We start from the raw sequence: 22,664 nt of genomic DNA on the forward strand, positions 1-22,664 counted from the left end.
CTGGGCCCTCCATCTTAACAAGCTCACACCCACCCTCCTGCCCCTGCACCCAAGCTCCTGTCCCATGTCCCTGTCCCTCTTTAAAGTCAGATATCCTCAAAAAGGCTGCCTGCACTTACATTTCCTCTCTCCTGTTCTTTTTTTTTTTTGAGACAGAGTCTCACTCTGTCACCCAGGCTGGAGTGCAGTGGCGTGATCTTGGCTCACTGTAACCTCCGACCCCTGGGTTCAAGTGATGCTCGTGCCTCAGCCTCCCGAGTAGCTGGAATGACAGGTGCCTGCTACCACGCCCGGCTCATTTCTGTATTGTTAGTAGAGACAGCGTTTTGCCACGTTGGCCAGGTTGGTCTTGATCTCCTAATCTCGTGATCTGCCTGCCTCGGCCTCCCAAAGTGCTGGGATTATAGGCGTGAGCCACAGCGCCCGGCCTAAGTTTTGTATTTTTAATAGAGGCGGGGTTTCACCACGTTGACCAGGCTGGTCTTGAACTCCTGACTTCAGGTGATCTGCCCACCTCGGCCTCCCAAAGTGCTGGGATTACAGGTATGAGCCACCGCCCCAGCCTCTCCTATTCTTTTAAAAATCACCTCCATCAAAGTGATTCATGCACAGAGTTTTTAAAAATGAAGGTTAAAATTTTATGAGACAAACAAGTCTCCCACCACACCCAGCTCTGCTTCCAACTTGCTGGCAGCTTATGATGTCTACCTTCACACATTTCTAAATCACACACCCACATTGCTACCTCCACATTCTTCAAAAACTCCATTTGTTACAAGAGTTAAAAATCTGGCCGGGCGCGGTGGCTCACGCCTGTAATCCCAGCACTTTGGGAGGCCGAGGCAGGCGGATCACCTCAGGTCGGGAGTTCAAGACCAGCCTGGCCAACATGGTGAAACCTTGTCTCTACTGATAAAAAAAATTAGCCGAGAGTGGTGGCGCGTGCCACCATGAGACTGAGGCATTAGAATCGCTTGAACCCGTGAGACAGAGGTTGCTGTGAGCCAAGACCGCACCACTGCACTCCAGCTTGGGCGACAGAGTGAGACTCTGTCTCAAAAAAAAAAAAAAAAAAAAAAATCTGCCCCTCACACCTTCCTACCACCCCCACCTGTGAGTTCACCAGGCCTCCAGTGTTCACCCCAGCACTGGAGAGGTGTGCAGCTTGCACACAGCTGAGCCAAACGTGCTCCCATCCTCTCTCCACCTCCGTTTTTGGTTTGTTTGTTTCTTTTCTTTCTTACAAGAAACAAGGTCTTGCTCTGTCACCCAGGCTGGAGTGCAGTGGCGTGATCACAGCTCACTGCAGCCTTGAACTCCTGGGCTCAAGTGATCTTCCTGCCTCAGCCTCCCAAGTAGCTGGGACTACAGGTGCCCAGCACCATGCCTGGCTAAATATTTTTGAAAATTTTTTCAAAATTTGAATTGGGGTCTCACTGTGTTGCCCAGCCTAGTGTCTGTTTTCTTTTATGGAGTGGGGTGGTCTGTGACTGAATCATCCTATCATCCCTGTCTTTTGGGAACATTCTTGAGTCACTGACCCTGCACCATTCACAGAGGTCTTTGTGAGACCCAAGGTGGTCACACCTGGCGGGTGCGGAGGCAAGCCTGCCTCCCTCTCCCTCGCTGCCTGCCTCCCTCTCCCTCGCCGCCTGCCTCTCCCTCGCCGCCTGCCTCTCCCTCGCCGCCTGCCTCTCCCTCGCCGCCTGCCTCTCCCTCGCCGCCTCCCTCTCCCTCACCGCCTCCCTCTCCCTCGCCGCCTGCCTCTCCCTCGCTGCCTCCCGCGTTGGCTCCCTCTCCCGGGATCCCTTCCTCTTGGTTGTCCTCTCCCTCAGCTGGGTGGAGTGCACTCTTCATCAGCTTCCACGGTGGCACAGGAAGGTCATTCTTCTTATGAAACAGAACATGAACAAGCCATCTCCTGACACCCTCAAGAGTGCCTGAGGGCCGCATGTGCACACGCGCCTCCCAGGCCCACATCAGTTCTTCCCTAAACCAGGACAGCGCAGCTCCACTGCAGCTCCCAGTACCCAGAATTCCAAGTCTCAATCCTCTGGGTGACCCGGCAGCGTGGACTCAGAGTGAATAGCAACATTTGTCACTGGACTGTTTTACAAAGAAGGCTGCTTGTCTCGAGTATTTTGAGAAAGTGCACGTATGAGAGGCTCCACTATAGGGCACTGCTCATGTGGTCCCACGCTACGAGTGCCCTCAGCCCTCACCTCTCCTCCACAGTGACAGCTGGTGTCACAGCCAACGAGCAACACCACCAGTGCTCTTAGCCAAAGAGTGCGCACCACCACGTGCCTCCCAGAGCTGTGTGTTCCCAACAGCGTGGCCATTCCCTTGGGGCCTCTTTTCTGGCCAGTGCTGAGTTTGTGGGACCAGTTTTGACCCTGATGAATGACCAAAGGCGTGCAAGAGACAGCCCTGTTCCCAGCATCATGGAGAGAGGAGGAACTGCCTGCTGAAGGTGAAATGCACATCTGAGAGGTGCCTAAGGAGCCCCCAGAGGCACGGTCTGGGAAACGGCAAAGTCAACAGGGAATTTGGGATTAGCAGAAGTCCTGTGGCATCAAGCAGCCCGACAGCCAGCCGACGTTTGTGGAGGCCAGCCGGCGTTTGTGGAGGCCAGCCGGCGTTTGTGGAGGCCAGCCGGCGTTTGTGGAGGCCAGCCGGCGTTTGTGGAGGCCAGCCGGCGTTTGTGGAGGCCAGCCGGCGTTTGTGGAGACCAGCCGGCGTTTGTGGAGACCAGCCGGCGTTTGTGCCAATGTGGTCAGGAGGAACACGGCAGACACATGTCCCGGCTCCAGGCATTCAGGCAGAAGAGAAGCAAGCACTACTGAACAAACCTCCACGTGACCTGGGCCGTAGGGTGTCCCTGAAGAACCCACCCAATCATAGCTCCCATTTCTTTTCTTTTCTTTCTTTCTTTTTTTTTTTGAGACAGTCTCGTTCTGTCACCCAGGCTGGAGTGCAGTGGCGCCATCTCGGCTCACTACAACCTCCGCCTCCTGGCTCAAGTGATTCTCCTGCCTCAGCTTCCCAAGTAGCTGGGATTACAGGCATGTGCCACCATGCCTGGCTAATTTTTGTATTTTCAGTAGAGACAGGGTTTCACCATGTTGATCAGGCTGATCTGGAACTCCTGACCTCAGGTGATCCACTCACTTTGGCCTCCCAAAGTGCTAGGATTACAGGCGTGAGCTACCATGCCCAGCCCACAGCTCCCATCTCTACAAACTCAGCTCTCTGCTGTTGAAACCTACACTGAGGTCTCAGCTGTGGCCTCTCTGAGTTCTCAGCCTGCTCCACCCCTCAGCGGCAGCTCAAGTGGCCTCTCACCCTCACTACTTCCAAAATGGGGCCGTGGAGTCTGCCTGCTGCCTCTTCCAGCCCTCCTGTCACATGAGCGGCAGCACCCAGGTTCCGCCAGAACCTCAGGGCCACTGGAGTCCCTCTCTACACTGCCACATGGGCCCTAAGCTACCAGAATGTCAGGCAGACCACAGCACCCCAGCCTCCTTCCCCAGCACTAGCCTCCTCCCCAACACAGTGAGGGCGAGGTCTCCATTACCCTCCCCACCTCGCTCCCGCCCAGAGACTCTGCTCTTCCCTCTATGGAGGGATCTTCTGAAGGTCAAGTCGCTCTGCTCTAATCTCTTGCATGCACATCCTCTGGAACTGACGGTACTCCAGGGCCCGCTCTGGTCACGCGGCGCTCTGCGAGCTGGCCTCGGGCTGCCCCTCTGTCTTCATCTCTTCTTACCCTGCCCCTTGGTCACCGACTGGCTGAGGTTGCTAGTTTTTGTTCAACAGCTACTTTCCTCTTCTTCTCAGTAAGACATTTCAGCTGTGTGCAGAATAAAGACAACGTGTCCTAGCATCCTGTGCAGGGAAGCGTGGTGACCAACGGGACACAAATGGAGTGACAGAGACAACTTGCAGTGAGAGTCCTTGAAAGGTGGGGATTTGCTCTTCTTCACCTAAACAGGCTTCCTGCCGGGAGGTGTGAGGGCCAGAGTCGGTGCAGCCACACTAGACCACGAGGACAAGAAGCTCATCACAGCAACACAGGATGGAAGAAGCCTGGGTCCCTCACACCAAGGAGTACCGACCAGCTGTCGCACGTCTATGCAGAATCCAGACCACAGTGGCTGCGCTCCTATCCTCAGCCCCTGAGCTGCTCCCGGAGCGCGCCCCGTGACTTCCTGCTCCAGGACCTCTGTACTCGCCATTGCCTCTGCGTGGAGTGCTCCCCCTTGTGCTTTCCTACCAGTTGCCTCAGTGTCCTGGTTCAGATCTCAGTCCCGTGTCGCCTCCTGATCATCTCTGCCAAAGAACCACCTGATGCAAATTCCTCCCCAAACACACCAGCCCCAGGACACCATCTTCTCTTAGTCCCTTCGTTATGCTAGGATCTGAAGGCCTGCTCATCTGATAACATTTCGTGTCTTTTCCTATTAAACAGAAATTCCGTGAGAGTAGGTCTGTCTTATCATGATGTCCCTTGTCCCCCAAAGCATTCCAGCACAGAGAAGACACTCAGCAGAACAGCTTGTTCCTACAGCAGGACTCAGAGTGTGGTTTCTGGGAGTTACAGGCTGCCTGTGCTGGCTGGCACTGCCAGAACTTAAAATCCTCAAGCACCCAGAGGGCAGATAGATCTACCTGACAGAGGAGGCCAGGACGCTCCTCTCACCTTAAGTCAGCTCTGAGAACTTTCTGCATTGCACACAATTGTTCGAGTAATTCATGGAAACTTTACAAACACCTACCCACTACTGGCCAGACACCTGCTGGGGTTGGTGGCCTCAGTGACTGGAGAGGGCAGTGGCTGGGGCTTAGGAGGCTGAGGTGGCTGCAATGTGAGGGCCAGAAACTACAGAGGAGGGGGATACTCTGACAGAAAGAGTTCTAGGAACCCAAGGGGAATCTCGAGTCTCTGGCTGAGCACCAGGCAGTGCACAGGCGCAGGGCAGGAGTCCTCAAGGTCAAGAGAAGAGCAACTACCGGGCAGCAACGAGCGGAACTCACAGGGCCGTGAAGCCGCCATCTTGCAGCAGCCGGAGTGCAGGGGCCTCGCGGGACACACGGGCGTGCAGCAGAGGCCTTGGGCAGGGCGCCGGTGGCAGGAGGCGGAAAGACAATTCTAGACCCACCACTTCAAAGCATAAAAAGCCTCAGAAGGATGATCTGCACCTTCACTGCCTGCCAAGCCCAACCCAACTCCTCAGAGAAAGACAACAAAATCCAGACATTCAAACGTCTACACCTGACAATATCCAACAACCAAGAAAAACCTGTAAAAAACGTAGAGGCAGGAAAATGAGGCCAAAACCCGGAAACAAAATTAGTCAACAGAAACAGACCCCAAAATGATGCGGAAGATGCTATAAGAAGAATCGTAGACCTTAAAACCATTATCAATTTGCTCATGAGGATGTAAAAGAAAACGCAAGTACCATGAGGAGAAATAAGGGGAAACTATTATTTTAGAAACGGAAAGTTAACTGGATGGGCGTCATAGCTATTAGGCACTGCAGAAGAAATGATATCTGACAACAGAAACGACCCAAACCGCAGCTCAAGGGAAAAGGCTGGGCCGGGCGTGGCAGCTCACGCCTGTAATCCCAACAGTTTGGGAGGCCGAGGTGGGTGGGTCAGGAGTTAGAGACCAGCCTGGCCAACATGGCGAAACCCCGTCTCTACCAAAAATACAAAAAAAATTACCAGGGCATGGTGGTGGGCAGCTGTAATCCCAACTACTCGGGAGGCTGAGGAAGGAGAATTGCTTGAACTCAGTAGGTGGAGGTTGCAGTGAGCCAAGATCATGCCAGTGCATTCCAGCCTGGGTGACAGAGCGAGACTCCGTCTCAAAAAACAAAAAATAAAAAAAAAATAAAAAAAAAAATAAAAAAAATAAAAAAAAAAAAGAAAGAAAGAAAAGAAAAAGAAAAAAGGCTGAAATTAAAAAAAAAGAACAGAGCTTCGGTGTCCTGTAAGACAACGTCAAGAGGCCTGTAATAGATGTGATGAGAGGCCTAGGAAAGATGCAAAGACAGCTGAAGGAATAATGGCCAAGTTTTCCAAATTTGATGGGAAAAAACCAACCTACAGATCAAAGAAGCTTAAGAAACCCCAAGCAGGATAAAGGCAAAGGAAGCCGCCTCAAAGCACATAATAATCGAATTGCTGACAGTAACAGTAAAGAGAAAACCTTACAAGCAGCCTAAGAGTTCCGGGGTGTCACACTCACAAGAACGAACGTAAGACATTCTGGGGGCCTCCACTGACTCCCCAAAACAAAGTAGGTGAGAAGACAGCGGGTCACACCTGAAAGCACTGTTGGAGGAAAGCACTAAAAACACGGTCACTGCCATCAATAATTGTTTAAAACTTTAAATGGAATTTCTTCAATATTTTAAAGATACATTAAAATGTATCTATTACTCACCAATAGAAAACTTAGGAATTTTAAATTGATTTGTAGGAGTAGGCATAACCTTTGTCTTGGAATTTAGATAGGAATCTCGCCGTCTGATACTTCTAGTCTTATTCAATTGAGAAGATTCTGACCAAGTGGAACTGGAGTTCGGCCACTGGCCTCCACCTTCCGGAGTCTGGGGTTGGGTGGGGGACGCTGAGGGGGGCGCTGTGGGCTGCTCCACTGCCAGCCCAGAAACATCGACCTGCTTGGCTTGCCGGGAGGATGCCCCCACAGGGCCTGCAGGCAGAGCTGGCCGCAGCAGGGTGGGTCCTATTCCGCCTGACTTGCTGATGTTTGACAGAGGCCGGGAGCTGTTTGCAGGAATACTTGCAAATTCACTTGATTTAGCTAGAAGGGTATACACACAAACATCACATTATAAAATTATGCAGCTGTTTAACAAACACACAGAAGTTATGCTGTCTTTAGCTCATCTACCTTAAACATATGACACATTAAAAATATTCTATAAGCCCATCAGGCAACATCATCAAACACAGGACGGCCCAGGCAGCTTTTAGCTTAGCTGAGTGAATTCTAAGGTACTTATTCTCAAAATATTACTAACATGTACACAAGCATGCATAAATTCAAGCTCTCCTATCTTCGTTGATTATGTTGGCAGGAGAAATCTACATTAGTTGAGCAGATGGAAGGGGACAGTCTAGTCACATATCTCATCTGTCTGGTCACAGAGGTGGACAGGGAACAGGGAAAAAAGACGCAATTGCTACTGGTTGATTCCTTTAAAATTACAAGGAGTCTGGGTCATATTAACCATAAGCACTATTTAAAATAGAAGACCAGATAAACTAGAATAATAAATACTGAGCTACCAATATACACAGATGATCTGATAAAGGATTCTTAAATAAAAACTTTAGAACAGGAGTGGTGGCTCATGCCTATAATCCAAACACTTTGGGAGGCCAAGGCAGGAGATCACTCGAGGCCAGGAGTTCGAGATCAGCCTGGCTAATATAGTGAGACCATCCTCTCTACAAAAAACACAAAAATGTGGGCCAGGCGCAGTGGCTCACGTCTGTAATCCCAGCACTTTGGGAGATCGAAGCGGGCGGGTCATGAGGTCAAGAGATCGAGACCATCTTGGCCAACATGGTGAAACCCAATCTCTACTAAAAATACAAAAATTAGTCAGGCGTGGTGGCAGGCGCCTGTAGTCCCAGTTACTTGGGAGGTTGAGGCGGGAGAATCACTTGAACCTGGGAGGCAGAGGTTGCAGTGAGCCAAGATTGCGCCACTGCATTCCAACCTGGCAATAGAGGGATACTCCATCTCAAAAACAAAAAAAAAACCACACACACAAAAATTAGCTGGGTGTGGTGGCATGTGGCTGTAGTCCCAGCTATTCAGGAGGCTGAGGTGCGAGGATTGCTTGAGCTCGGGAGGTCGTCACCTCAGTCTGTAAAGGACACAAACCTCTCTTAATCACAGAATGGCAGAGTCAGGATTCCAGATCAGATCAATCTGATTAGAGTTCACACTTTTCATCTTTTTTTTTTTTGAGACGGAGTCTCGCTGTCGCCCAGGCTGGAGTGCAGTGACGCAGTCTCAGCTTACCGCAACCTCACGGGTTCAAGCGATTCTCGTGCCCCAGTCTCCCCAGTAGCTGGGACTACAGGCACCCACCACCATGCCCGGCTAGTTTTTGTGCTTTCAGTAGTGACAGGGTTTCACCATGTTGGCCAGGCTGGTCTCAAACTCCAGGACTCAAGCGATCCACCCATCTCAGCCTCCCAAAGTGCTGGGATCACAGGTGTGAGCCACTGCGCCAGGCCCACTTTTTTCATTTTGTGAACACAATCCACACCGTGCTGCCCTGAACCACCCCGAGACTCCACACCGCCAATGCACCGTCAAGAGGATTTCGCTCTGAAGAGCAGAAAGGCGAAGGCTTTCCCTTACCACTAGATGGCAGCCGCGGCTTGGCAAGGTTGAAATGTGGCTTGACCTCAAACAGGTGTGGGAGCATGAATTTAAACAGGCACCCAGGAGTTATGGGGGCCATATGCCCTAAATTATCTGGAATAGTCCTATTTTAAAACTGGTGTCTCATGGCATTGACATGAGCCTGATTCCTTCTGTGTTCTCAGGCACGGGGTATCATACACGCTTTCTGGCTGTGTGTAACACCTAGACTGAAGCCACCCATCTGACTGTGCCCTCCTCATGGGACAGATGCACTGAGGGCAAGCACAGCGACTCAGCCGACAGCCTGGTCCACCGCACACAGCACGCCCTCCGGGACGTCCTGCTGAGCCTAAGTGGTTCTGTAGAAACAGTCTCCGAGGCCTCAGCAGCACTCCAGGCCTCACCTGGCCAGATGTGGGTCCAGGCACGATGCCAGCTGCCTCACCTTTGCCCGCTGCTGGGGATGTGCACACACTGGATGGCCCGCTCCAAACAGGCCCTGAGGAGGACTTCCTTGCGAGATTGCTGGTAGAGCCGGGTGCTTTTAACAGGGTCTTCTTCAGCCCCAACTGGGGCAAAATATGAAAAAACAGAATCAGCAAAGATCTCATTATTTACCTGTAACTTATGTCTGCAAAAGTAAGGGGTTTTTGGCCAGGCGCGGTGGCTCACGCCTGCAATCCCAGCATTTTGGGAGGCCGAAGCGGGCGGATCACAAGGTCAGGAGTTTGAGACCAGCCTGGCCAATATAGTGAAACCCCGTCTCTACTAAAAATATAAAAATTAGCCTGGCATGGTGGTAGGCACCTGTAGTCCCAGCTACTTGGGAGGCTGAGGCAGGAGAATTGCTTGAACCCAGGTGGTGGAGGTTGCAGTGAGCTGAACTCATGCCGTTGCACTCCAGCCTGGGCGACAAAAAAAAAAAAAAAAAAAAAATAGGGGTTTTAATATTTTAAAATAATCTAATATTATCATCTTGAATTTAAAGAAGAAAAAAGTCAAGCAGCACTTCTCAAAGCATAGTCTTCAAGCTCCTGCGTGAGGATCACATTAGGGAGCTATAGCGGAAATGCAGATTTGGGGCCCCAGCCCAGACCCCATGAGTCAGCAGCTGTAGGGCCCAGCTTTGGGCACTTTTAACAAGAACTGCCAGTACTCTTACGCCCAGCTCGGTTTACCGCCAGTGCCAGAAAATAAGTGGCCAAGATGTGGCTGATAGGTATCCACGCCTATGAGGAACTGCAGTTTTTTTCTTTCAGACAGGGTCTCACTCTGTTGCCCAGGCTGGAATGGAATGCGATGGCATGATCACAGCTCACTGCAGCCTTGACCTCCTGGGTTCAAGCAATCCTCCCACCTCAGCCTCTCAAATAGCTGGGACCACAGGCATGCACCACCATGCCTGGCTATTTTTATTTTTTAGTAGAGATGGGGTCTCACTACATTGCCCAGGCTGGTCTCAAACTCCTGGGCTCAAGTGATCCTCCCGCCTCAGCCTCCCAAAGTGCTGAGATTACATGTGTGAGCCACCACACCCAGCCGCTGTTTTCAAAACATCAACATCTCATGTCATCTGTTCAAGGACCCTACATGAGGGAAACAGAATATCCCCACCTACGAACTAGGGCTCTGAGACGCTGACTTTTCCCCACCCACACAGCTCCCAGGGCAGAGGCCAGCCATCAGTGCACACTGCGAAGCCAGTATTCTTTGCATGTATTTTGCAGGCTGCCTCTTGTGGGTGTATTTTCAACTTTTCCACCTCTATTTTTTTTTTTTTTTTTTTGAGACAGGGTCTCGTTCTGTCACCCAACCTGGAGTGCAGTGCATGATTATGACTCACTGCAGCCTCCACCTCCTGGGCTCAAGCAATCATCCCACCTCAGCCTCCCGAGTAGCTGGAACTACAGGTGCGTACCACCATGCCCAGCTAATTTTTGTATTTTTTGGAGAGACGGGTTTTATCATGTTGCTCAGGATGGTCTTGAACTCTCGGGCTCAAGTGATCCTCCCATCTTGGCCTCCCAAAATGCTGGGATTATAGGTATAATCCCACTGATTTTAATCCCACTGATTTTAATCCAAAGCACTTGTACACACAGCTGCCACCTCATTCCCAGCAACCACAAGTCTGGGCCCCAGCAGCCAACTCACCTTATTTGGAACAGGGATCGCCCGCTTGCCCTGGCCCAAGTGGCTTCCAGCGGCCAGCACACTGACAGCACCCGGGGCATGTTTCTCAGGGAGAACATCCTGGTGGAACTCCTTCTCGGCTGGGATTTTTGTCCTGGAAGGACTAGCTGGAATCTCTTTCTTGGGCTGAAAAAATTTAATTTGAACTGTGAGAACTGTCTAGTCCTTAACAATGTACAGAGATACTCAGGCTTCCATTTAAAGCAAGCCCAGGCACTATCTTCCCCAATACTACACGTGCTCCTCCATTCATCAGCTAGATTGAAGGGAATAGAGCAAGCAGTTCACATCCTCCACCAAATCACTGTGGACAAAAGTGATGATGGATTTTGCTTCCTCATTAAAAACAGCATCAAATGATACCGACACAGGTCATTAATAGGAGAGCGGTCCTCTAAAGCCGTTCCCCAGTCAGGATCCTTATTTAAGAATAATAATGAGAAAGCTGGTCTAGTTACACAAATTTCAAAATGCTGTACAGAAAAGACTCATCCATTAAATGGTCATCTCTACCAGAGAAGCTGCACAATTGCAATAAATCTTCTTGGTCTAGTATTGAAAGCCATTTTCTTTGGCCAGAAGAGTCAAAAAATAAGTTCCTGACATATTTAGGGACAAGGGCATTCATGGAACTAATTCATACTTACATAAATAGCCCCTTATAACAGGAGGGGTAATAAGGTAACAGCAATAGAAGCTCAGAGTGGTAAAGACACAGCAGTAACTTTTTCCCTTTATAGCATTTCTAAAAACTGAGATACTTCTCATAACGTAAAATTCACTATTTTAAACAGTATACTTCAGTGGTTTTTAGATCTGTTATGTTGTACAACCAGCACAAGCTAATCTTAAAATATGGTAGTGTTCCTAAAAAGAATCTGTTCCTGGGCGGGCACGGTGGCTCACACCTGTAATCCCAGCACTTTGGGAGGCTGAGGCAGGCAGATCACCTGAGGTCAGGAGTTCGAGACCTGCCTGACTAATAGGATGAAACCCTGTCTCTACTAAAAATACAAAAATTAGCCAGGCATGGTGGCATGCGCCTGTAATCCCAGCTACTCGGGAGGCTGAGACAGAACTGCTTGAACCGGAGAGGCAGAGGATGCAGTGAGCCAAGATCGCACCATTGCACTCCAGCCTGGGCAACAAGACCAGAACTCTCAGAAGAAAAAAAAAAAAAACCCGTACCCATTAGCAGTTACTCCCCATTCCCTCATCCTCCCCAGCCCCATCTAGGGAAGCACTCAACCACACCTCTGTCATTGGCCTGTCATGGTCATTTCATATAAATGGAACCATATGACATGGGACCTTTTGTTATGGCCTCTTTCACTGGGCAAAATGTTTTCAAGGGTTGTCTGTGTTAAGCATGTATCAGCACAGTGTTTCTTTTTTTTTTTTTTTTTGAGACAGAGTCTCGCTCTGTTGCCCAGGCTAGAGTGCAGTGGTGCCATCTTGGCTCACTGCAACCTCCACCTCCTGGCTTCAAGTGATTCTCCTGCCTCAGCCTCCCAAGTAGTTGAGATTGCAGGTGTGCACCACCATACATGGCTAATTTTTGTATTTTTTGTACGACGGGTTTTCACCATGTTGGCCAGGCTGGGCTCAAACTCCTGACCTCAGGTGATTCGCCCACCTTGGCTTCCCAAAGTGGTGATTACAGGGGTGAGCTACCACACCTGGCAGTGCTCCTTCTTGTTGCCAAAAGTAAACCATTGTCTGGAGAGACCCCATTTTCTTTACCCATTCATCATTCGCTGGATGCCTGGGTTGGTCCTACTTTTTTGGCTGTTATGAATAATGCTGCTTTGAACATCTGCATGTGGATTTTTCTGTGGATATGGCTTCAATTCTCTCAGGTCTGTGTACTAAGGAGTGGAGCTGCTGGGTCCCATGGGACCTCTACATTTAGTTTTTTGAGGAGCTGCCAAACTGTTTCCACAACAGCTGCACCGTTTCACGGTCCCACCAGCAGTGCGTGAGCTTCCAACTTCTCCACATCCTCAACCTTCTCCTCATCCTCCACATCCTCATCCTCAAAATAACACTGGTTATTTCCTTTTTCGTCTTCCTTTAGGCATCCTAGCAGTTGTCTGTGAAGCGCACTTTTAAGTAGGTGTTACAATCAAGCGGTCCACCCATTGCTAATGACTCCTCACAGGAGTGAGCATGTGCTGTGAGCCACTCTAGGAGTGACTTCTCCCAGAGAAGCATGCAGGAAGTGGTGGGGCTCCCATGTGTACGTGAGTGCATCTCAGTTGTGCGCACAGAGCCCTGTCCACTGGGAACAAGCTCTCTGGACCCCAGCCCACCACGGAGGACCAGGAGGTCAAAGGAGATGCTTCAGTGGGTCTGGAGCACCCCAAATCACACCACCTCTCTCCCCGAGTCCACGCATGCTGCATGCACAATCCCTGTCCCGAGTCCACGTGTGCTCCACACAGCAAGACCCATCCCACTCTCATTCTAGAAACATCACGGTAGGAATTTACATCCAAATGGGCTCCAATAAAAGGAGTTTGCAGGACCAAGGGACAGGCCCCAGCTATTCGGGGTGGCAGTGCCGGACATACGTCCTTGTCAAGGGCAGTGCGTGGCAGCTGCACCTCGGCTGGCTTCCATTCTTGGCTCTCACCACAGGGAGTCACGTGGCTCAGGAGATGGACTTGGTGGGGGTAAAGGAATTTCTGGGCCCTTACTGAGCATTCTGCATTTGCCTGTACCTCCTAGTGGCCCCACCCAGGGTCTTCCTCTGTAAGTGCTGCCCAGGGGAGGGGGCAGAGTTGGGAACGGGCTGCAGGGTGGGCCCCGGGGCTCCCACCCGCCCTGTCCTCCTCTCTGCAGCCTCTCCCACAGGAGGAGCAGCCTCCCTCTCCCAAGCAAGAGCCAGATCGGGCAGCCCTGGCAGCAAGCCCTGTGCTCACACCCACCTTTCCCCCAGACCTCCAGGACCCTCAGTGTCCCAGAGTTGGCAGACTGCACCCAAAGGCACCCGTCAACTGCCACCTCCCAGGAAAGCTCACCTCACTTAATGCCCAGGAGGAATGCAATATAAACTGAGGCACAGTCAAGGAGGCTGACTAGCAGCTATCACAGAGGAGGGGAGTTTTTGGAAGAGGTTGCTTGTTAAAGCAAATGAAATCCGTACTGTGTGGCATATCCAGCATTGTAACAAAACAAAAGGAACAACTTCAGACAGAATTTGGGAGGAAGTATTAAATCACCCCAGCCCTACTCAAGCCACCTCCGTATCAGCTCCCTATTGGCGACTGCTTTTCCTGGACTCCCCATTCCTGTGCTTCGGAGGCCTCAGAGCCTCGCCACCTCCGCGGCTTTCCCCATGTGGCTTCTGTGAGAGGGCTGAGGGGGAAGGAGTGGCGGCTCCCCAGACGGGTGCTCTGCTGTGGCATTTACCTTCTCTGCAGCCCCAGAGATGCTTCTTCCTCTAACAGAGGCCACTCGAGGCAGCAGCAATTTGCTCCCGGGCTTCCTCTGAGTCACTGCCTGACTTGGAGCAGGAGCAATGCATGACTCCCTGGGCAAAGCATGAGCAGAGTGCGGAGGCCCCGGCACCCGGGTGAGGCTGGCCTGGGCACCAGAGCTGGGCAGGGCCGGGGAGGAGGCCAAGAGCCAAGGCTTGCCCACAGAGGGCCCCAGCAAGGGGCTGTCTGACAGGTAGTATGTCTCCCTTTTAAGAGACGTGGGGCTTTTCTTCATTTCCTTTTCTCTCTCGAAGAGGTTTATTTTTAATTTTGACTCCTGTATGAATCTTTCCACGCCCTGGCTCTGAGGGTCTTCAGGCTTGGCAGCCTGGGCCGCCTGGTTCCGGCTGCTGCTCTCAATCTGTAAAGCCAGTAAGTGAGCTTCTTTGTACACTTCCACGAACTTCTCCCCGGCCAGAGGGCTCCAGGCAAAGGGACTCTCAGACGCGGGCAACGAAGGCTGTTCGGGAACCGGATTATTTAATTCCAAGCTGGCAGCAATACATCTTTCTTTATGTCCAATGGGTCCGAAGAAGACTTCATCATCTTCATTTGCACTATTTTGAAAAAAAAACAATTATTAATAACTCATAACATTGGCATTTAAAGGAAAGACTTTGCTGAATGTGGTTATGCCCAAGGCAAGGGAAGAAAACTCATTTGTTTACCTTGAAGAAGACAATGAAAGATCGAAGTCAAATTTTTCATCGGCCAAAAGAAGAATGTCTAGGGGGAAAAAATCCACTGTTATTTTAGTGCCACAGCTGATAAAGAGAAAAATATTACCAGGCTCTATAGCTTAGAACTAATAAAGGTACTGTGAAATTTCACTCCCCAAAGTGTATGCTGTCATTATGTTAACTTAGTTTTTCATAGGAGGCTCTAAGTTAGATTTTTTCCTTTTTAAAACAATTTTTAGGCCGGGCACGGCGGCTCACACCTGTAATCCCAGCACTTTGGGAGGCTGAGGCGGGTGGATCACGAGGTCAGGAGATCGAGACCGTCCTGGCTAACACAGTGAAACGCCGTCTCTACTAAAAATACAAAAAAATTAGTCGGGTGTGGTGGCGGGCACCTGTACTCCCAGCTACTCCAGAGGCTGAGGCAAGAGAATGGTGTGAACCTGGGAGGTGGAGCTTGCAGTGAGCCGAGATTGCACTACTGCACTGTAGCCTGGGCGACAGAGCGAGACTCCATCTCAAAAAAGAAAAAAAAAATTTTTTTAATTTTTTCTAGTGACGAAGTCTCGCTATGTTGACCAGGCTGGTCTCGAACTCCTGGCCTCAAGTGATCCTCCTGGCATGGCCTCCGAAAGTGTTGGGGTTACAGGTGTGAGCCACCATGCCTGGACAATTTTTTTTTTTTTAATTGCATCAGCTGGCTGGGCGCGGTGGCTTATGCCTGTAACCTCAGCACTTTGGGAGGTTGAGGCGGGCAGATCACGAGTTCAAGAGATTGAGAGCAGCCTGGTCAACATGGTGAAACCCTGTCTCTACTAAAAATACAAAAATTAGCTGGGCATGACAGTACACACCTATAGTCCCAGCTACTTGGAGGCTGAGGCAGGAAAATCACTTGAACCCAGGAGGCGGAAGTTGCAGTGAGCCGAGATGGCACCACTGCATTCCAGCCTGGGTGAGAGAGAGACTCCGTCTCAAAAAAAAAAAAGAAAAAGAAATTGCATCAGCCATTCTATGTTCGCTAAGCCACCCAAAAGCTTAGGTCCTTACTTTTAAGATATAATCTAAAATGCATTCACTGACTCATTCAACTAGCTTTTCAAGAAGAGATAAGTCATTTCCAGGTATAGAACATTTTCAAAAGACCACCCGCCTCAGCTCCCCTAGAATTAAATTCCCCTCTTACGAGATACAAAACATCTATTCATAGTTCAACAATGAATTTAATATCACTCAAATGCACAGAGTAGGGACTCGATAAGAATGCATTGACCACCACTGCTTCTTGGGGTCCTTCCTGAACCCTCAGATAAAATGTACTCTGTACCCTACCCCATCCATAATTCTATTATCACAGCTGGCATGGCCCTGTCTGTCCAGGTCCTTCTAAAACAGATCACAGGCTCCAGGTTAGTGGGTCCCTCTGCAGGGGCACCTGCTCCCTGCTCCAGCTCCCCGCAAGGCTCCCGCAGTGCCTGGACCTCCCTTCTACCACTGCACTAGCCTCTGTGAGTGCCTCTTGACCCTTCTCCGGCCCCAACTAGACTATAAGCTCCTCCAAGATAACAATGTTGAACACTAACCCAAATTCCTAAATGTCCAGCTAAGGGCCTGGACACTTAGCAAATATTTATCAAAATGCACTGAAATACAGTATGTACTCAATACTGTAAAGCTTATAAAGCTCTCTCACAAATATTTTTATCTTAATAAACACTGCAGGCTGGTCAAGGTGGCTCACGCCTATAATCCCAGCACTTTGGGAGGCTAAGGCGGGTGGATCACTTGTGGTCAGGAGTTCGAGACCAGCCTGGCCAACGTGGCAAAATCCCATCTCTACTAAAAATAAAGAAAAAAAATTAGCCAGGCGTGGTGGTGGGCACCTGTAATCCCAGCTACTGGGGAGGCTGAGGCAGGAGAATCGCTTGAACCTGGGAGGCAGAGGTTGCAGTGAGCCAAGATCGTGCCATTGCACACCAGCCTGGGTGACAGAGCGAGACCCTGTCTCAAAAAACAAAACAAAACTGGCCGGGTGCGGTGGCTCACACCTGTAATCCCAGCACTTTGGGAGGCTGAAGCAGATAGATAAGGAGGTCAGGAGACGGAGACCATCCTGGCCAACATGGTGAATCCCCGTCTCTACTAAAAAATACAAAAAATTAGCCAGGCGTGGTGGCGGGTGCCTGTAGTCCCAGGTACTTGGGAGGCTGAGGCAGGAGAATCGCTTGAATCCAAGAGGTGGAGGTTGTAGTAAGCCAAGATGGCGCCATTGCACTTCCGCCTGGCCGACAGTGAAACTGTCTCAAAAAAAAAAAAAAGGAAGAAAAAAAGAAAAGAGAAGAGCTTTATAATCTAACTTGTGTTTTTAAATGGTAACGTTTCTGTGTAGAAAGTGTATCCGAAAGGAAGCATTACAAATGAACATACTAGCCAATGGGAATCATATACAAGTAGGAGTGGGTGAGACAGCATGGCTGAGACCCAGAGAGCAGCATCTGGAGGTAGATGGAGAGTCTGTAGAAGGATCCAGGATATATTCTGAAGGTGGAGATGATGGTAGCTGGTGATGGCATGAATGTAGGAGGTTCTCAGTTTGGACAGCTGGGTGAAATGGAGAAATAAAATAGGTGATGGGAAAGACAAAAAGAACAGGTTAAGAACAGGGCATGCGGATGCAGACGGGGTATGCCGAGTCTGAGATGAGACGTGCGTGTGAAGACGCCAAATAGGCAGGTGAATATACAAGCCCAGAGCTCAGAGGAGAGGCTGCGCTCAACACAAAACTTGGGCGCCGCAGACAGCAGATGCGCTGTGCAGCCATGGGAATGCTGACCGCCCTGAGGACGAAAGCACAAAGCTGTCCCAGAGCAGGTCTTGGGGAAATCAGCCTCAGAAGATGGCAGAAGAGGAGGAGCCCACGCAGAGACAAGATACACCAGCCATAGAGGCAGGAGGAAAACCAAGAGCGCCTTGGACTCCAAGCCAGGCAAGTTTCCAGAAGGACGAATGTTACTGAAAAGCTGACTGAAGATAGAAAAATGACAAGAGATTTGGCAATGTGAAAGTTGCCAGCGACTGATGAAAGCAGCTTGAATGGAGTGGTAAGGATGGAAGCCGGAACGGGAGGAGGGATTGAGAGGTGGAAAAAAATGGCAGAACAAAAGTGAGAAAGCTCTCCAAGTGTGGCTTGGAAGGAGAAACACGGCAATGGAGAGGCAATGGAGGAGACGTGGCAACAAGTGAGACAAGGGAACATATCTGTATGTGGATGAGAATGATCCAGTGGACAGGGGAAAAGTAAGGAAATGAAGCCAGGTCAACGGAAGTGGGGAAGGCCTCAAGAAGGAGCAGGGGGTGCAGCATGCACGTGGAAGGGACATATTTGAAAGGAAGGGCATGACAGGAAGGAGTAGAGGGGTGCAGAGGCAAGCGCCTTTCTAGATATGAAGAAAATGCAACACTGATTTGTAAAGTCTCTAGCAGAGTTCCTGCAAAATGGAGGCGTTGAGGATGTTTGGGGCCGGGAGCGGTAGTTCACACCTGTAATCCCAGTACTTTGCGAGGCCCAGGAGGGTGGATCACCTGATGTCAGGAGTTTGAGACCAGCCTGGCCAACATGGTAAAACCCCATCTCTACTAAAAAAACAAAAATCAGCCAGGCATGGTGGCAGGTGCCTGTAATCCCAGCTACTCCGGAGGCTGAGGCAGGAGAATCACTTGAACCTGAGAGGCAGAGGTTGCAGTGAGCCAAGATCATGCCATTGCACTCCAGCCTCGTAGGCAGAGTGAGACTCGGTCTCAAAAAGAAAGGATCCTTGGGTAGTGTGAGAACCGAAGGATACAGCGATGTCAAAATGCTTTGTGAGGCTGGGTGAGGTGGCTCATACCTATAATCCTAGCACTTTGGGAGGCTGAGGCAGGCAGATTGCCTGAGCTCAGGAGTTCAAGACCAGCCTGGGCAACATGGCAAAACCCCGTCTCTGCTAAAATTACAAAAACTAGCCAGGTGTGGCAGTGGGTGCCTGTAATCCCAGTTACTAGGGAGGCCGAGGCAGGAGAATCCCTTCAACTCAGGAGGCAGAGGTTGCAGTGAGTATAGATCACGCCTTTGCACTCCAGCCTGGGTGACAGAGTGAGACTCCATCAATAAATAAATAAATCCAGCCGGGCGCGGTGGCTCAAGCCTGTAATCCCAGCACTTTGGGAGGCCGAGACGGGCGGATCACGAGGTCAGGAGATCAAGACCATCCTGGCTAACACGGCGAAACCCCGTCTCTACTGAAAAAAAAAAATACAAAAAACGAGCCGGGCGAGATGGCGGGCGCCTGTAGTCCCAGCTACTCCGGAGGCTGAGGCAGGAGAATGGCGTAAAACCCGGGAGGCGGAGCTCGCAGTGAGCTGAGATCCGGCCACTGCACTCCAGCCTGGGCGACAGAGCGAGACTCCGTCTCAAAAAAATATAAATAAATAAATAAATAAATAAATCCAGACAAACACACAAGAAGAAAGGAGTTTTGGGCCAGGCTCACTCATTAACATGGTCTTAAAGATCCTAAAGTCTCAGCAAACAGAAACCAGCGACAAACAAACAAGGAAACATCCAATTCAATACAATAAACATTTGAGCGTCCACAAAGCGTCACGTACTGTTCAGGGGATGGGGGCACTGCGCTAAATACAACTGATGAGAATCCTGACGGTGATGAAACTTAAAATGGGGAGGAGGTGAAAGAAAACCAGAAAATAGAAGCAAATGTCATGTGTCTCACAGGTGCAGAGTACAGACGAGCACTTGAGAAAGAAAGAATGTCTCAAGGAAACATTAAATCAACCTCCATCGCTACTGAACGTCCTGAACAGCGACAGCGCTGCAGCAGCTAGGACTTGCCTTCCTTCTTAGGGTTATCCATGTTCGCGTCCCCTGCCCGGCAGGCTGAAGGCTCATCGCGGCCGCCGCCTCCTTCCATGGAGAGAGTTGTCAGAAGTCACTGCAGGGTGGAACGGGGCCAGAAGGTGAGTGCGTGTCAGGGCCCAGGGCTCCTGGTTCCTTCAGCCCTCGGCTCACAGGGGCAGAGAGAGCTGAAGGCCGCGGCCAGGTCTGGGAGAGGCGGCGCGGGGGCCGCTCTGAAATGATCGCATCCCAGGGGACCCCAGGGGTCGAGTGCCGCCAGGCCGGGAGTCAGCCCGAACGCTATCGGACGAGATAACGGAATTCTCGGCTCCTGGGCCAGAGTGTTGAGGGCTCTGGTTGCCTGGGGGGCAGCCCTGAACCTCCTGGCATCACCGACCACAGCGCGAGGGGCCCCGGTGACCCCTGCTCGAGCCCAGGCCCGGCTCCTGGCGGCGCGCGGCCCCTTCCCGTCCAGAGAACAGCGGGTACCGCGCCGCACCTGGCCCACCGCGAAAGCCTCGCCCCCGACTCTGACCCCACCTTACCCAAAGCGGCCAACGATGCAGGACGCGCCTCCGGCACGGATTTAAACGCGCCGCCGGGCGACGCGGGCTGCCGATTGGTCGGTTTGAAAAGGGCCTCTCGGGCCCGGTGCATCCCGGGTATTGTAGTCTGGACGCTGGTAAGAAGCGTCCAGGCGCATGCGCACTACTTCAGCACAGCGATTGGCTCCGCACGGCACCAGGGCGCACCCACCCGGAATTCTGGCCGGCCTGGCCGCTACGTGTTACCTGGCTATCCGCGTCCAGTCGGAACCATGTATAGCAGTTCCTTGTGTGTAGGGAGAAAGTTAAAACTGCCACCTAAGGGTTTCGATGGGAAGACTAAAAGTAGGCTCACCCACCTGCTGTGAAGCAGCGCGCGCCAGCTGTTACAGTAGTGAAAAGGCGGGGGTCCCTGCCCGAGGCGCGCACGGGGGCGCCGGCTGACCCAGAGACCAGACGGAGACTCATGGCCGGAGCTGCACAGCCTGTGGGGCCGGAGGGGAACCGTCGCCCTTGGCGGGCTTCCCCAACTGCCAAGGCCTGAGGACGGCCGAGGACGTGACGGGAGCCTGTCCTGGGTTTTACAGGCCGGTTGGGGAGCTGCGCTGGAGGAGAGAGTGTCAGGGGCTGGGGCCCGGTGATGGAGCCTGCCTTGGGGAATCCATGTGTTGGAGAGGGTGGGAAGCAGATGGGATAACCCTGACCTGAGCCATGGAGACACAAGGACAGAACTGGTAGACGGGTCAGTGGGCAGCAACTTAAGGCTGACCTCGCTTGAGACTTTGCCTGCGAACGAGGTATAATACCCACCTCGGGGGCTTGAGGATCAAATTAGGGGCTCCACCCACGGCAAAGTGTCACTAAGCGGGAGCTCTGATTATCCAGGACTGATGGCTGGAGGAGGATGCAGGAAGAGGAGCCTGGGAGGACCCGCTCTGGAAAGGATGGAAATTGAGAGCACCATTCTCAGGGACGAAGATAAGCTGTTTACTTGGGGCAGGCTGCGGGGAGAGCTGTCTAGCAAGCAGCCCCCCCGCGGGGGGGACCCAAGGTAGAGGCCTTCTAGGCTGGCTGGCGCCACTTCTGGGTCCCATGTCCCTGGTTTTGCATCATCCACACCAATCACTCCATGTTGCTGTGTTCCTTCACTAGAAGACTGTGGGCTCATAAAGGGCAGGGCAGTCCTCACTCACCAGTCTCCCCAGCCTCACCCAGCCCGGCACAGGGCACCAGGCAGGGACAGAGAGTGCTGGGGTAGGTGGGTGTGGTCAAACAGCTTGGAAAGAGTTTGGCCTGCTCATTGCATTCCCCTCAGCTCATCCTGGGGATGTCTGCTGGGAGAATGGCAGAGGGATCCCCAATATTCATTCCTGATACTCCTCCTCTCCTTGTATCATATCAGCACACAGTAGGTGTGGCCTATCTATGGCAGATTCATTTCTGCCCCCGATAGGATTTGCTGTAGTTTGGATGTGTGTCCCCTCCAAATCTCATGTTGAAATGTGTTCCCAATGTTGGAAGTGGGGCCTGGTGGGAAGTAATTGGGTCGTGAGGGCAGATCCCTTACGAATGGTTTAGCACCATCCCCTTGGTGATGAGTTCTTGCTTAGTTCACACAAGATCTGGTTATTTAAGAGTCCAAGACCTCCCCTTCTCTCTCTTACTCCTGCTCTCACTATGGGATACACTGGCTCCCCGTCACCCTATGTCATGATCTTAAGTTTCCTGAGGTTGCACCAGAAGCAGATGCCAGCACCATGCTTCCTGAAAAGCCCATGGAACTGTGAGCCAATTAAACCTCTTTATAAATTACCTAGCCTCAGGTATTTCTCCATAGCAATGCAAGAAGGCCTAATACAGAGTTCGACTTCATTTATTTATGCATTCCTTCACCAACTTTCACTGACAGCTACTCAGTGCAGGCCATGTGCCAGGTGATGCTGGGGACAGATGCTGTCCCTGACCTTGAGAGGTCACGGCAGGGGTGCAATAGCAAGGACACGTGCCAAGGGCTGAGGGGCACAGAGGCAGCACCCTCACCAGCCTGCAGTGGGGGTTGGGGGGTAGAAGGCTTCCTGGAGGACGGACCAGGGTTCCCAATTGCACAGCTAAGTCATGTCTTGCTTGGAACCAGGAGAGGGGAGGGAGGCTCCCCTTAGGACGTGTCCCTAGTTCCTGGGTAGAGAAGGCGACTCTCTGGAAATCCTACTATAATTACCCATTTTCTTGACTAGATGCCCCACCTACTTTTTTTTTTTTCCCCCTTGAGATGGGAGTCTCGCTGTTGCCCAGACTGCAGTGCAATGGCATGATCTTGGCTCACTGCAATCGCTGCCTCCCAGGTTCAAGCGATTCTCCTGCCTCAGCCTCCCAAGCAGCTGGGATTAGATGTGCGCCACCATGCTCAGCTAATTTTTGTATTTTTAGTAGAGACAGGGTTTCACCATGTTG

At 51.4% G+C, this 22,664-nt stretch overlaps 1 protein-coding gene and 1 long non-coding RNA gene across 2 annotated transcripts in view; one reads left to right on the forward strand and one right to left on the reverse strand.

The window, feature by feature from the left end:
- Positions 1–20,339, reverse strand: part of GTSE1 (G2 and S-phase expressed 1) — a 32,154-nt gene extending 11,815 nt beyond the window's left edge. Inside the window, exons 1-7 of the mRNA XM_010366217.2 lie at positions 20,214–20,339; positions 19,666–19,765; positions 14,766–14,823; positions 14,030–14,654; positions 10,577–10,741; positions 8,868–8,991; positions 6,458–6,838 (exon numbers count right to left, since the gene is read on the reverse strand). Of these exons, the coding sequence (XP_010364519.1) occupies positions 6,458–6,838; positions 8,868–8,991; positions 10,577–10,741; positions 14,030–14,654; positions 14,766–14,823; positions 19,666–19,744 (1,432 nt within the window). The 5' untranslated portion in view covers positions 19,745–19,765; positions 20,214–20,339. The remainder of the gene's footprint in view (positions 1–6,457; positions 6,839–8,867; positions 8,992–10,576; positions 10,742–14,029; positions 14,655–14,765; positions 14,824–19,665; positions 19,766–20,213) is intronic.
- An 86-nt stretch (positions 20,340–20,425) lies between these two features.
- On the forward strand, positions 20,426–22,025 carry LOC115892768. The gene is made up of 2 exons (XR_004052673.1): positions 20,426–21,010; positions 21,099–22,025. It is a non-coding gene; the product is annotated as an uncharacterized LOC115892768 (long non-coding RNA).
- Positions 22,026–22,664: the final 639 nt, after the last annotated feature.

Source organism: Rhinopithecus roxellana, chromosome 13, assembly GCF_007565055.1.
Source record: "Rhinopithecus roxellana isolate Shanxi Qingling chromosome 13, ASM756505v1, whole genome shotgun sequence".
Classification (NCBI taxonomy): domain Eukaryota; kingdom Metazoa; phylum Chordata; class Mammalia; order Primates; family Cercopithecidae; genus Rhinopithecus; species Rhinopithecus roxellana.